General features: G+C 46.1%; 1 protein-coding gene across 2 annotated transcripts; it reads left to right on the top strand.

The window, feature by feature from the left end:
• Positions 1-1,527: 1,527 nt before the first annotated feature.
• Positions 1,528-13,668, top strand: si:dkey-29p10.4 (tripartite motif-containing protein 14). Of its 2 annotated transcripts, XM_056281923.1 has the most exons (7): positions 1,528-2,245; positions 3,035-4,005; positions 4,569-4,664; positions 10,303-10,551; positions 10,703-10,725; positions 10,946-11,100; positions 12,769-13,668. In XM_056281923.1, exons 1-7 carry the CDS (start codon positions 1,996-1,998, stop codon positions 13,320-13,322), a joined length of 2,298 nt encoding a protein of 765 aa, XP_056137898.1. In that variant the 5' UTR covers positions 1,528-1,995; the 3' UTR covers positions 13,323-13,668. The 2 variants fall into 2 exon arrangements, with proteins under 2 accessions (XP_056137898.1, XP_056137899.1); XM_056281924.1 differs by lacking the exon at positions 4,569-4,664.
• The last annotated feature ends 1,818 nt before the right edge of the window (positions 13,669-15,486 follow it).

A 15,486-nucleotide genomic window follows, 5' to 3' on the forward strand; every position in this document is an offset into this window, starting at 1 on the left:
TCTGTTGTGTTCCATATGTAAACTATGACAATGAAATGAAGTTTTCTTTCTTGTTCTTTTTGCTCATATTTTCCTCTGTTCCTATTAACTTACGACAACATATATTGAAAGTTGTTTTACAAGGTTAAAGAAAACGAATATGATCAAAAAACTAAATACTTGTGTTACAAATTTTGAATGAACCATTTACCAGTGAGTGTTAGAGGTGTCCTAGGAACTTTACTTCAATCCATCCAACGCCCTGCTAGCTAACTTTGCACAGTGCTTCACTTTGAAAAGAATCTGAATATTTTCTAGCCTGTGGTATCTTCACTGTGACGGGGGCTTCACGGACTGTCTGCCCTACAACCTGTAGCTGCTGTGCAAGTGTGCTTGTGTGAGCGTCTGTGCGCACGCATGTGTGTGTGTGTGTGTGTGTGTGTGTGTGTATGTGCGCATTTGTGTGGCGCACATACGCGTACGTCTGTCTTTGTGCAATAGTTTGTTAGGCTAGTGAACCAAGACATCAGCCTCACACACAAATGTCCCGTTGTGTAGCTAAATATCTTTCTTCCCTCTGTCTCTTGTTCTCTCTTTTTCCGACTCTCTCTCTCTTTCTCTCTCTCTCTCTCTTTTCTCTGACTCTCTCGTCTTTGTTTTTGTTGGGACCAACAGGGTAATATGTGGGTAGTTGGGAGTGTCCCTGGACAGTCACTACTGTCCCATCTTTCTGTCACTGGACAGAGTGGAGGGGCAGGGACGAGTGAACTAAGGTGGTAATAGTTTAATAAGGCCTGTCCCAGTCTGGAAATAAAAATCCTATAGATACCAAACTTTAAGCAAATACGGAAAAGAAGGATAACTAACATCAACAACAACAACAACAACAGAAGATTACTATGAGAATACATGAATACTAAATAAAGGTTTTCACTGTAAAACACTGTTTTGTTTCCCTGCATTTCTTGTCACTGGGATAAACATGCCTGTAGGTTGGGAGTTTTGACACATTGTTTGCTTGATTCCAAAACTACTGTCTTTATAACAGAGTTTGTGCAGAAGGAATGTGTTTTGTGTGTATATATTCTTGTTGGTATTAAATCTTTGCGCAGTATTGTTATGAATACTGCAAACTGTGATTATTCCGGAAAAGACGGTTGCAACAAGTCTATTAATGAGATAGGCCTACAAAGGCCCACAGATTTGGTCTTTATTCATCAAAATCATATGGTAAAGAAAAAAACACAAGGTCGCTCCAGCTTTGTGTCTGAAAGGGCACCAAATATAGGGACAGGCTCGTTAAGGTGACAACCTTTGTAATCGGGGTAGGCATTTTGGCTGTAGATTCGGGTTTTGTATTATGACATCTTATCTATCCAACGCCTGTCCGTCTGCAGCAGGGCTCAGAGCGGATTTCCGGGGATGTGTGGACAGCGACGTCTCGAGCCCGTCACGTGGTAACGTTTGAAAAAAAATACATGTTCAAATGATTCCGTCTGATTCAGGCCATCGTTACATGCAATGTGCTTTGTAGGCAGTACATTTACTTTCAAAAGATACACCTCCCGCAGCGCAAACAAACCACCCTCCCACTTACAAAGTCACATGTCTCGGCCCCCTCAAATGAGAGAATGCGACGCAGGGAGAAGACAAACCTCCCCGTTTGCGTTCGCATTCCGCTGCGAAGGCAGCAGTCAACCGAGACCGTCTCGCAGGGCTGACCCTGTCGTTTGAAGCGAACGGGGCAGTGTTCAAGTTTAACATGTCGATCACCGGATCAGTGTAAGGCACCAGGTCGATGTTTTGAGTCCCGAACGGCGCGGTTGGATTTCGGCGGCCGTCCCGACTTCTCTCGGTTTCCTGGCGGATCGCAGACTACTCGACGGCGGATACCGCCACTTCCCGTCCAACCTGCTTGCGCCTTTAAGGCAGGCCCCGCCCCCTGGCGTAATTCAAATATTTGGCTCCTCCCCGGACTTCCGTTTTTGTTCCTCATCGCGAGCGGTTGTAAACAAAATGGGCGCCTCTCTTGACACTCCGTCGCCGTGTTCTATGTGCTACGAGCTGATTCAGAGGCCCGTCATCTTAAAGTGCAACCATCGCTTCTGCCAACGCTGCCTGGGAGACTTGTGGAGCGTTTCTCCCAACGGGCCGTACCGTTGTCCCCAATGGAAGTGTACAACCGTCTACAAGACCCTGCCGTTTGACTTGAGTACGGCGGGGCCGTCGCCCCGCAGCCCACCGCCGCAGCCTCGCGGCGCCGCGGGTAAGTTTGATCATAAATCGCGCAGTGTCCGATATGAATCCAGCGGGGGGGGGGCACTTTAGCTGCAGCACCTGCGTGAGTTTGGGAGGGGGGGCGATTTATTTATGTATTTTATTTTTTACAAACGTTTTATTTTTTCCCTCATTGTTATTGACAAGGGCAGTTTTCTCTTTCTCCACCCGCACCGTTATCCTCGTTTCCTCTTCATGGTATTCTGTCAGTGGTTACTGCCCATGTGTTCGGGGGTAGGATGTCCCATGCTTAACCAAATCGGTCTCCGGATGAAAGTTGCGAAGCGTTTCTGTGTCGGCTTGCTTCTTTGGGTTGTTGGTGAGCTAAAACATGATTCGCCAAGTTTAGCTCTGTTGAACCCGAGCTAAAGCTTCTCTTTTCTTTTTTTTTACAATTCTGTTCATTGTGTAAACACAACATCCAGTGCACGTGCTGTACAGCCCACCGAGGCAAATTTGTGGTAATGGGCTATACAAGTGAAACTGACTTGACAATGTCAGTGTTAAGCATCCAGTCAGGATATGATGTACATAATAGGATGCTAAAGCTACTCCATTGAAAATACAGTCAGTATCAGGCCTACAGCCAATCATAAACTTAAGACAACGATCCCGTGTTGTGCAGTTCACAACGGTTCTGCGTTGCATCTGTGACAGTGTGTTCTTGTTTATACTGTAGTAAAGGGCCAATGATTGATGCATGTTGTTCTGTGATAAAACTACAGGTTATATTTTTTGTTGGGGGTATACTCACATTTAGATAATATTTTGTTTATAGGCGAATCCAGAACGGATGGGGCCATTACTGTCAACACGACTGGCTTTACACTGTGGAAGCCCAGCACAATTCTTGGCAAGAGAAAAGCTAGCAGACATGTACCAGAGCAAGAGGCAAACACAAAGCGACTAGCTGTGGACCCAGGTGCTGCTGGCAAACCTTCCAGTGACAGCGAGCAGCCCACCACACCAGTGTCAGGTACATCTAGCCGCTGGTCTACTGAAGTGGAGACACCCATGATTGAAGAGAGACCAGAATCCTCCAAAACCAAGGGCAATGTTAACATCTCATCCAGAGACCAGCCCCCTTGCAGCAGTATAAGCAATACGCCTGAAGTTGTCTTCATCTCCCAGAACAAGCCCCCATCAGAACCGCCCTTAATAGCAGATGACTCAGACAACTGCAGTGAAGTAGATACATGTGATGCACCTGTACCTGCAACCCTCAAAGAAAAAAATGAATTGTCAGGAATGCATTCACCGGTAGAAAGACCTACCTCCCCTGCCAACTCAAAGTCTTCTCCTCAGGTCTCCACTCCCGGTAAAGGCAAGTCTCCTTTGCACCATCTCTCCAGGCCATCTCTGGCATTCACCAAACTTCCTGCATCCACCACTGCTTACCCTGCATGCAGCGGTCTCTCTCCCAAGCCACAAGGAGCCAGTGGCATTCCCATGTCCTGCCATTACTGCCCCACTCCTGGGCAGCAGCCTGCTGTTAAGACCTGCCTAGTGTGCGGGGCCTCCATGTGTTCAGAGCACCTGCGTCCCCACCTGGAATCCCCAGTCTTCCAAAACCACACCCTGGTGGCTCCCATGGAGGATATCTCCCTGTGGAGGTGCCAGGAGCACCAGGAGATAAACCGCATCTACTGTCGGCAGTGTGCGATGTGCGTATGCACTGTGTGCACTGTGATAGGCTCTCACCGGGACCACCGCTGCATCAGCATCAGGGAGGCAGAGAGAGAGCTGAGGGTAAGGGGATTTATTGCAGCCACATTATTAGAGACCTTTGAGAGGGGAAAGGGGTCAACGCCACAGATCAGGGTTATTATTAAGGTGCGTACAATAATTGCAGTCAAAGTTGAAATAGGCATACATATAGCCCTGACCTGTGGCACGGTGGCGCAGTGGTTAGCGTGGTCACCTCACAACAAGAAGGTCCTGGGTTCGAACCTTGGGTGTCGTCCCAGGTTGTCTTCTGTGTGGAGTTTGGATGTCTGCGTGGGATTCCTCCCACAGTCCAACAGACATGTAGGTCAGGTGAATCGGCCATACTAAATAATCCCTAGGTGTGAATGTGGGTTTGTGTGTCGGCCCTGTGATGGATTGGTGGCCTGTCCAGAGTGTCTCCCTGCCTGCCGCCCAGTGACTGCTGGGATAGGCTCCAGCATCCCCGTGACCCTGAGCAGGATAAGCGGTTTGGATAATGGATGGATAGCCCAGACCTACATATGAATGGTGCACGGTGCAGAGCCATGGTTGGTGAAAAGGATGATTTTGCAATTTTCATGAGTTTTGCAAATCATTTTCTCCAGGGAAACTTGAAGGGAGAGATTAAACAGCTTCAGGAAGCAGAACAAGTGTTCCTGAACAGAGTGGCTGAACTCAAGCAGAAGAAACAGGAGTTCCAGGTGAGATAACAGAAAACAGGCCCGTTCAGGTTGTTGGGTTTTTTTTGTGATCAACAAGTTTTATTTTTAAAAAACAGGACACAACAAACACAAACAACAACAAAAGGGTGGCACATTAGTAACAATGTTTAAGGACTGAAATAAAGGGGGGGGATAAATTTTCAGAATAAAAAAACCATATCTGTAGTAGCTGAGAGTAAGAGACAGACATTCCCAAGGGAAAAACAAATAACAGTGGACTGAAAAAAAAAAAAACAATAAAACAAAACTATACATTGTATATACAACCATCCATTTCTACTACCAAAGCTGGCCTGCTCCAGGTCTGATGTTAATGGGTGTGGAGGGGTGCGGGAGAGGGGAGATCCCTTCTTTTAAGGTATGGACGCAGCTACTATGCCAGACCATCTATTGAATCGTGCTGTTACACACTCAAGAGACACTATGCTCTGGTAGGACACCATCCAGCACTTAATTAAAGGAAGTCTGGGATTAAACCACAGTGTCAGTATGGTCTTTTTTGCTGCAGTAAGGCCTGCCATCATTAGTCTTCACTGATTTAAATTGAGAGACAGACAAATAGTAATTGAGCAGGCAAAGGCAGGGATCAGGCAATATTGTTGATCCTAATAACGTGTGCAGTGTTGACATAACCTGTGTCCAAAAATCTCTGATCAGTGAGCAGTCCCAAAACATATGCATTGTTGTGTCTGGCACCTGAGCCCGGCGGTGAGTACAGTTAGGACTGGTAATTTGTTTCATTTTAAACATTTGATGGGTGTATCATATGCTCTGTGAATCAGTTGATGCACAAGATTTTTAGAAGTACTGCTTATGTTCCACCATATCGTTTCCCAATTTGGTTCCAGACCGACAATGCATAGTTCCCTGGCCCACACCCCTTCAACTGCCAGTGTTTTAGTAGAGTCAGAGTTATATATACGCATCACTGTCCCCCGAGAACCCCGCTCGGGACCGATCCACTCCTCCATAGGGTGCTCCGGCAAAGGCCCATTCCAGGGCATCCCATATGTTTTCATTGCAGATCTCAGTCTCAAGTAAAAAAAGAAAGAGGTGCCTAGTAAATCATATTCCTCCCTAATAGCTTGGAATAAATGGAGTCTAGCATTGTTAAAAATATCACTGAGAGTGGAGACACCTTTTTGTGACAATGAGGGAAACGTAAAAGGCTGCCCACCTGATTGAAGGTGATAGTTATTCCATAGCAAAGATGTTTGATGCCCACCATCAGTTCCACTTTTTTCCTTACATCAGTAGAATTGGTTACACACCTTTTCTGAAGAGCAGTCTTCCTAAGCTGTCGGCCACCTCTGCCAACGACCAGTCTGTTCTCGAGCCGTCAGCTGCCCCTGCCAACGACCAGCCTGTTCCCCGAGTGATCTGGCCGCCTCCGAAGCGACCGCTCCGAAGCCTGTTCCCTGAGCGGTCCGGCCGCCTCCGAAGCCTGTTCCCCGAATGGTCCGGCTGTCTCCGATGCCTCTGTCCAGTCCGTGTCGCCAGCCTCCAGAGCGGCGGTCCCGTTCGCATCGCCAGCCTCCAGGTCATCCACCTGCCTGTCCGCCAGAGCTCCTCTGCCCTTCGGTCCTGCATCCTGGTTGCCCTCCAGATCGGTTGCATCCATCGGTCCAGCCCTCGGGCTGTCCGCCTGAGATCCCTGGCCCCATTCATCCGCTCCCAGACCACTTAGTCCTGAGGTCCTCTTCCGACTCCCTCCATCTGCCCTGCTTGATGCTCCTGGTCTGTTCGTTTTAGGACGTCTGGAATCCATCCCTGGGGGGGGGGGGTCCTGTCATGGTTGTATGATCTGGGTCATCGGGGCTCGCATGCTCCCCATCCCCTGATTGGTGTTTCGGTTCACCTGCGCCCTGTTTGCCTGAGTGACCCTGATTTCTCCCGATTGCCGGGCTTCACTCACCTGTTTCCCTTTCTCCGATTGGCTGTGCTTTGCCTGCGCACCTGCACCCAATCTCCCTCCCCTTTCTCCGATTGGATGTTGTGTTCTTGCCCTGTCCTGCTGCGCCAAATCTCCCTGATTGGCTCCCCTATGTACATATTCCCCCTGGTTGCTCGGGCTCGTCTCGGGTCTCCTTTCTCACGAGTCTTTCTGGTTTAATACAACAGTGCATCTGCCTTTGTCTGCTGGAAGGATGATGATGATGATGTGTTTGTCCTTACTGAGAGTTGTGAGAGCTTTCCTGTCATCTCTGCTGATGTTGGATGGCGGCAGCTTCACATTATTTTTTATTTTTTTTATTTATGTCTGATTTTTCCCTTTTTCTCACAATTTAGTGGCCAATCACTCCCTGTTCTAATTCAAACACCCACCCTTGTACTGTATGCATTCGCCAACTGCATTTCTCCGGCCGGCAGTCTTGAAGGACACGCCTCGCCACTTTCATGACAAGGCGAATCCAGGCCAAACCACTGCTTTTTCCAACACACCCAGAGACGCATTCATGTGACTAACACAAGCCGACTCCGCCCCCCTCCCGAAGACAGCGTTGCCAATTGTTGCTGCTTCATCGAATCCGGCCATAGTCGGATCTGACGAGACCAGGGCGCGAACCCTGGTCCCCATTGGACAACTGCATCGATGCAAAGCCGATGCTTAGACCGCTACACCACCGCGAACTTCACATTGCTTAGGCAGGCAACAGTTGCTCCGCAATGTTGTTTTTACTGTTTGCTGATTCTCTGGCTGTGATCCAGTCCACTATCGGGATTTGCCTCGGCGTGACAGAAAAATTCAGCCCCTAAACAAGGATGTCTTTCTCCTCCTCGGTGAGTTGTCTGTCGGGCAGATTCTTCACCCACTTGTCCATATCGATGGCATGTTTCTGGCATCCGTCTGTCTTGTCTGTCTGTCTGCTGTTTAGGGCGCCATCCGTTGTCTGTCGATGTCTGTGGCGTGCAGCAAGTAGGTCGAACTTCTTTTGCTGCCTGGTTTTTGACTTGGCATGTTGTGCTAGACGAGCCCTCTCCGTGATATCAATCACATGTTGGAAAGTGGTCTCATCTAGACGCAACATTAGTCTCTACTGGATCTGCTCCTCTTTGGCTTTCAAAACGTCAATGGTAAAATTAGTTTCTCACCTGTTCGTTCAACAGCTGGCTCTGCGCCTTCTGGAGGATCTTGTTAGCTCGGGGGCCCTTCTCCAAAGATTTCATTTGCAGGCTCTTAGGTGTAATCCCGCTCTGTCTGCACCTGAGGCTGAGTCTCAGGTGGTTCCTGTACTCCTAAGAGTGCATTTGTCGCCATCTTAACAATGTTGTGATTGCAACCATTCCCAAACCCTCTGTGAATAGTACGCATTGCCATTGAAACTCTAGTTAATGCTCACGGCAATTTGCATATGAAACCAATCGTTGTTTTGGGTCGTTATGCCACTATATTGTTTATAAGGGTGGGGGTACCTGCAGTCAGTTGAGACTAAAGAGGTCACTCAGATGAGTGATGAAACGTTTCTCTTTCAATAAACGTGTCCAGATGAACTGATTCAACTTTCTTTGATTTTCTTACCTGGATTATTGAACATGCATAAAGACTTAATGATTTTCTATTTCACCACCCGTGATCCATCCGCTATTAATCAGAGCGCCTGGCTAAAGTTGGCTAGCTAGTAGCCAATGAGTAGCCAGCCAATGATAGTAACTATAGTAACAGCATGAGAAGATACGCTCCGTTGTAGTCGGTGCTCGGTTCAGTTTGTCATTTGCTAAGCGATAGTTTAAAATAAATTTAAAAAATATATATATAAAATCCCTTTGTACCAGATCTCTGTTCATCCTAAACACATTTTCTATCGTCCCCGGGATGACAGGACACTTTTAGTCTCCAGCCCTGGCATGGACTCTACAAAACCCCTGAAGGTGTCCTATGGTGTCTGGCAGCAGATCCTTCAAGTCCTGTAAGTTGCAAGGTGGAACTGCCATGGATCAGACTTGTCGGTCCAGCACATCCCACAGCTGCTCAATCAGATTGAAATATGGAGAATTTAGAGGTCAGGGTAACACCTTGAACACTTCACCATGTTCCTCAAACCATTCCTGAACAATGTGTGCAGGATGCATTATCCTGCTGAAAGAGGCCACTGCCATCAGGGAATACCATTGTCATAAAGGGGTGTACCATGTCTACAGTGATGTTTAGGTAGGTGGCAAGTGTCAAGTTGACGTCCACATGAATGGCCCGACCCAGGATATCCCAGAACATTTCCCAGAGCATCACACTCCCTCCACCAATTGGTTTCCCAGAATGCATCCTGGTGCCATCATTTCCAGGTAAACGGCGCACAAATACACAGCCATCCACATGATCTAAAAGAAAATGGAGACTCGTCGGACCAGGTGACCTTCTTCCACTGCTCTAATGTCCAGTTCCGACGCTTGCATACCCATTCTAGGTGCTTTCGACTGTGGTGGAAAAACCTTTTGGAAGCTCTCACCCATCTAAACGGTTGGCTGATGTAGCCCTCACCCAGCTGATTACAGGATTCAAACATGCTGCAGGGTGTCCAGTAAGAGACAGAGGTGGAGTTCAGAACTTTATAGTCGAGCTTCTTCACTACGTACAGTACTTTCTCACACACACACACTAGTAGTTTCCAAAGTGCAATAATGTGGTTAGTTGTTGCACACACAGCACTTTGGTATATTTCCAGCACCCGAACGAATAACAGCTCCTGTTTTCCCATGGTTGGGATGAGAAGTTACAGAAGTAGGTGTGTACAGTTATGTAAGTGGATAACCATGGTAGCTGACTGACAGCTGTGATAATGGGAAACTAAACGTTCTAATACCTGCACCTTCCCATCCACCCCTGTATGTCTGTGTTATGTTTATCTGTCGTCTTGTTTCACCCCGTTTATTATAAAGCGACTTTGAGTATTAGAAAAGCGATATATACGTTTAATTTATTATTATTATTATTATAAACTCAACCCAACTAAACTCTTGAAATACTCTCTTGCACTTCATTTCATAAATTTTGTCTTTATGCGCTGCCATTTTTTCATGAGTGACAAGTCTTGACAGCCACACATGGCATGACTAGCCTACTCAATTCTTGATTGGCCAATGGTGCCAATATTCTGCGATGCGTGCAAGGGGAGGGGTTATACTGCGTGCCAAGAACAAGAACATAATTATGATACGACAATGATCGGAAAAAAAAAATGATTAAAACATTTTTTGTTATCTTTTTTTTTAAACACTTGCCCGAAGTGAGTTGCAATATGTACTAGCCCGACATGGTATTTTACTTGTCTGGGGCAATCCTTATTGTTGAACCTTGCTTCTTATGTCTCAGTGTCATGTACTTAATGGGAATACTACATTGTTGAGAGCTCTTTGCTATTCTAAATCTATCTTATTACTACGTGTGTGTGTGTGTGTGTTTGGGATTTTTCTAATACCTGCACTGGTCTTTTAAAGAAATCCAAATAGACAGAAATTCAAACATCAGACTTACATGTTTTGTGTTTCCTAACTTTGTCTTTTCGCTACATGTCACTGTGAGGAATGCGTTACGTCCCATTCCTGGCAGGTGGAAGAAAACATTTTTTAACATTCTAAAAAACAAAACCTTATGACTTTAGCTTCTGATTCCCTTCTCCAGGTGGTGTTGACGGAGGCGAGGGCTGGAGTTCAGCAGCAGTACGGGGCCATAAAGGAGGCCCTGGAGCAGGAGGAGCAATCAGCCCTGCAATGTGTGAGGCAGGAGGAGAACAGGGCCCTGGGGGGCTTAGAGAGCCAGCTCAGCCAGCTCCAGGGCTCCCTCATCTCCGTCCAGCAGGGTCTCCACATCCTGGAGGGTCTCGCAGATACCCAGAGGGACGAACAGGTCCGGGAACAGGCCTTCATTATGGTGAGGTTACGGATGCCGGCCACGGAGGTTTTCCACCTGTTTTGTCGATAAACGTGTAGATGAGCACTGAATGCTGAATCATTGCTGGTTACTGCCCGAACCTGTTTTTTTATTTTTTTTATTTACAAGTTTCTTTGTTTTTTCCTGACAGGAATACAGCAGGACAACCCAAATGTGAGTGATTATAGTCATTGTATCGACTGTTATTTCGTTTTCTTTGGTCAAACTCAAGCTCTTTCTCAGTGAATTAGTGCCTTGAGCTTTTGCATATTATTTGGCCTGCATATTATTCCAGCACAATTTGAATATTGTAGCAGATAAAAGCAACGTGACAGGTGGTCATCTTTGTCTCTGAATCCTCATGCCGTCTGCTTCTTCCATCTCTCCCTTCCAGGGTCAGCGACATGGGAAGTGTTGTCGAAGGGGTGACAGTAGGGGCTCCAGAAGAAGTGAACCATGCCCGACTCAACTGTCTGCAAAAGTGGACAGAGAAGCGCCTGAACAACATTTTTCTCTCTCTGCCGGACAGAGACTCCTACCGAATGCTTTGTGAGTGGCCTGAAATTTTTATTTATTTATTTATTTTAAACCTTGCACTCTCAACAACTGTCATGAGCAGTAGCAGATAACTCTAGATCAGCAAGACTCAACCATGTGCTATGGAGGGCTGAGAGTGTGCAGGATTTCATTCCAACCACCACTGGTGAAGGCCCTTGCATTTGTAGTAATATGGAGAAATACAAACATGAGTCTGTGGCAGCATTCCCATCAAAAATCTCAAGCATCTGACAGGTAGTGACATGTTTTACATCACCTAACAGTGGTTGGTTCACCAGAAAATGTAGGAAGAATAAACGCTCTGTGTTCCGATGTTGTGGCTTACAAACTAGTTGGCGGTTTCAGAATGGCTCCTGGGAAGTGTGCCAAAAAAACAAAAGCAACTGGAATCTTCGAGATTGAAACTTTAAATGAATTTCAAGAGGATTTTTTTTAAGTCTAAAAGATAATTGAAATACAGATCAGGTACATTTCCACTAGCTGGATTTAATCTCCCTCGACAGAACTACATCATCAAAATATTCAAAATTCAAAAGATATATGAGAGGAGTTGTCAGGCATTACTTAACCATTGGGGAAATTAAAATTAACAATCAGTTTCCATGGCTCTCTATTGTGTAGTGACCTAATCAACAAGTCAGTTTTAGCATGAACACTTTTCTGTAATATTTAGTTGTTGGTAGGGCTGTCACGATCATGAAATTTTAGTTGACGATTAATTGTCGTACAAATCACAATTAACGGTTTAATTGTCATTTTTTTTGGGGGGGGGGGCTCTCCCCAATTGTACTTGGCCAATTACCCTATTTTCTGAGCTGTCGCTGCTCCACCCCCTCTGCCAATCCAGGGAGGGCTGCAGACTACCACATGCTTCCTCTGATACATTATTTGGCTATATACCGCGTTACGCCGTCTGTTAATGTGCACCATCTGGAACTGTCACATTTATATTTAGACACTTGTCTGAAAGCTTCAGGAACAGCCAATTGCCGGAGTGGAACTGCGGCGTTGGCTGTCTGTCCAGGTTCGGCGAATTGAGTGGGTTGGTGGATCCGTAGATGTTTTTTTTTAAATTTGTGGTATTAGCGCTTTTTTTGCTGCAAATCCGACAAATCGCCTCCTCCAAGTTATTGGGCTCTCCTTTTTCATTTGGCTTAAAGCCAAAATCTGCCCACAGCAGTGCTGTGGTGTTTGGCTTTGCAACTATGTCCATGATGTTGATGTCAACAGATGCTTGTCGAATATTATAGAATAAGCGTCTCAAGACGAACCGTTCGTTGGCACTAATTCACCACTGGTGTGCCAGGGGCGCAACAAGATGACGTCATTAAGAGAGCGCCAGTCAAACAACAAACGGTGGAAAACGACGTGGAAATACTGATGGAAATATGATATTTCTGTTAGTTTCATCCAGCTGTTTTTTATATAAATGAATGGAACCGATTGTGAAGATTATGCAAAATGATCGCAGTCAAATAATCGCGGTCAGGCGATTATGTAATAATTGTGACATCCCTAGTTGTTGGTAGATGTTGGTTGCTGTTTTTCCGTCTCCATTCAGCTTCTCTCATCCACAATTTCAAAATTCACATAGCAGTAAGCTTAATGGGAACAGAGTGCTCATTTTAACCATCTCCTGTGCATGTTATTTGTACACAGATGGGATCGTCCCCACCCTTGACACAGACACAGCCCATCAGAAGCTGCTGCTGTCCCAGAACAACAGGAGAGTGATCTACAGCGAAGTCCAGCAGGCCTACCCGGAAGACGGGGCTCGATTCAGCGCCTTCCCTCAGGTCCTAGCCTCCCGGGCGGTGGAGAAGGGACTCTGCTACTGGGAAGTGGAGGTGCCTATAGACGAGGGCCGCTGGAAGGTGGGGTTGTGCGAGGGGCAGATAGGGAGGAAGGGGCAGAAGGACATCTGTCGTCTCGGCTTCAACTCGTACTCCTGGTGCCTTGCGAGCGAGAAGGGGAGAGTGGAGGCCCTGCATGACAAGGTGGCTGTTCCCATAGTTACCGAGGGTCTGAGGAAGGTGGCGGTATTCCTGGACTTTGAGGGCATCTTGTCATTCTTCAGTGTGACACCAGGGGGCAGTCTGACCTTACTGCACAAGTACAAGCACAAGTTCACTGAGCCACTTTACCCAGCCTTGTCTGTGTCCAAAACACAGCTGACCATCTGTGATCTGTTCCAAATGTCAACCACACAGTAATGGCAAAATGTGACTTTAGACAAAGCACTGTAACTTTCTGCCTTTTTATGAAATGTTTTTAATCGCTGTCAAGTCAACATAGTATATCTTATGATAGGATGTATACTTGTGCCAGATCGATGAAACTCTGCTTTAATTGTGCTGTCATATAAATAATGCAAATGTGATTTTATATCATTGAATAATTCAGGAAATTTACAATTTTTATATGGAAACTCAGTTTACCTTTTACCATACAGAACTGGATTGCATATTGCGGTAGTTTACAATTGGGCTTCTTTCTTCTTTTTTTGTCCACACATGTGAAGAGTAAAGTGTTAAGAGAGCTGAATTAAAATGTGAATTACTTGCTGCTTTTGCTTTGTTTAATTGTTTTTCTTTTTTAATTTCCACTTAATTGGATTAGCTGCACGAACTAAATCTGGATTCTAAGAAATGTGGTGGATAGGTACACAGGTGTGCGTGTGGGTGGCGAAAAACCTGCGCTGTGTCGGGGGGTCGTCACAAATACCGACAGGTGACGTCACGGTGACATTTAAACCCTCACTTCCCCCTTCACCCTCCTGCAGCTGGTGAGCTTTACTGACAACAAACGCCGTGGTCATTGGCAACACACAACGCTGTTGCCCCCGGTTTGCCCTCTTCCTTTGAGAGGGAAAGGCTTGCCGGTCCTGAATGGGGGCTCTATGTGGCTGACGTCACTGCGAGGGATCAGAGCCGTGCTCTCTTGGAATTCCTTCTGAGTTTGGGAGCGCTCCAGCATGCCAGCTGTTGAGGGGACAGCTAGTGTGGCCATGGCTCAAAGTCGGTCCAAACTTGCCGACAAATCAAAATCCCGTAACACAATACACGTTCCGGTGCTCTGACTCAACATGTATTGGACGAGCAAACACACAGACGCAGACACGCCAAATAGGCCTACTATTCAAATACTGACGTAGGAGCTGACGCAAAGTAAGGTTTGGCATACACGCACTAAGATCAGTTATAAGCTGGTGAGACTGGGCTGGCTCAATAGGTCAAGGTCAATTCGTGAAGCACATTTTGAAAAAAAGTGCTTTTTGAAAGTGCTGTGCAGAATTCAAAAATAATAGCGAAGATGAAAACTATGGAAAACCTGCAGCCCCAAGTGCTGTAAAGCGAAGCACAGTTGCATAGAAAGCAAGCTGAAAACTAATCACACTCAAAAGCTCAGGAGTGAAAATGCTTTTTGTGCAACCATTTAAATGAGTCTGCAGAAGGGGAATATCTTTTAGAGGGAGGGGGGGCACAGTCAAAGAGGCAGCAATTGCGAAATTGTGGTGACCGCCAGGCTTTAGCCTGAGACAGAAGCCAGCCAGAGGATAAGTAAGCCCAGTGTGAGGGAGGGAAAACTGTAATATGAGGTGAAGAGGTGGTTAGGCTGTTGACGGCTTTCGAAGCAAACGGCAGGGTCTTAAAGTCAGTTCTAAGACATTCTGGGAGCCGGTGCAGTGCAGCAACAATGTGGTGTGTGTGTGTGTGCATGAAACAGGCTTGTACTGTCTCAAAGAATTTACTTGACTCACTGGATTATGTATATATGAGGATTATCTTATAGTTTAAGAACAACAGGTCTGTGAATTTGTGTGTGTGTGTGTGTGTGTGTGTTTGTGTAAGGGCTATACACTATACAAGTAAACAGGGAGCTTTGGGTTCCTGAATGGATGTAGCCTTGTTTTCTAGAGCGGAATCATAAACTAGGGTGACAATGAAGTGGAAAACTCATCAAAATCAGCACAATTAAATGGAAATGCACCAGTTATTTCTAGTCGTCTTAAAGACAAACAGAAATAATGGTTTTAGTTTTGATGACGACACAGACGATGAAGGATGTTAATTTCCTGGTGGATCAATAGTTAATTAAAAGGAAAGCTGGCACACAACCAAACCCGCTCACTCTTACTATTGAAACTGAGCTCTCCATAGTTGCTGATGGAGGTTCCCCACTCCAGCCTGGTCTCCACACAGGATAAAGTGGGTTTCAGTTCGCAAAGCTTTCCTCTAAGTGATTTTCTTATTGTTGTCTGGAAGAGATGGCAATGGCATGATTTGGTTCGCAGGAGAGAACTCATAAAAGGAGATACCAGCCAAGCTCCCCCTTGAAGCAGGACAGACTAAGAGAGACTGAGCAATTTCAAGTTTT

This window comes from Lampris incognitus, chromosome 6 (assembly GCF_029633865.1).
Source record: "Lampris incognitus isolate fLamInc1 chromosome 6, fLamInc1.hap2, whole genome shotgun sequence".
Taxonomy (NCBI): Eukaryota; Metazoa; Chordata; class Actinopteri; order Lampriformes; family Lampridae; genus Lampris; species Lampris incognitus.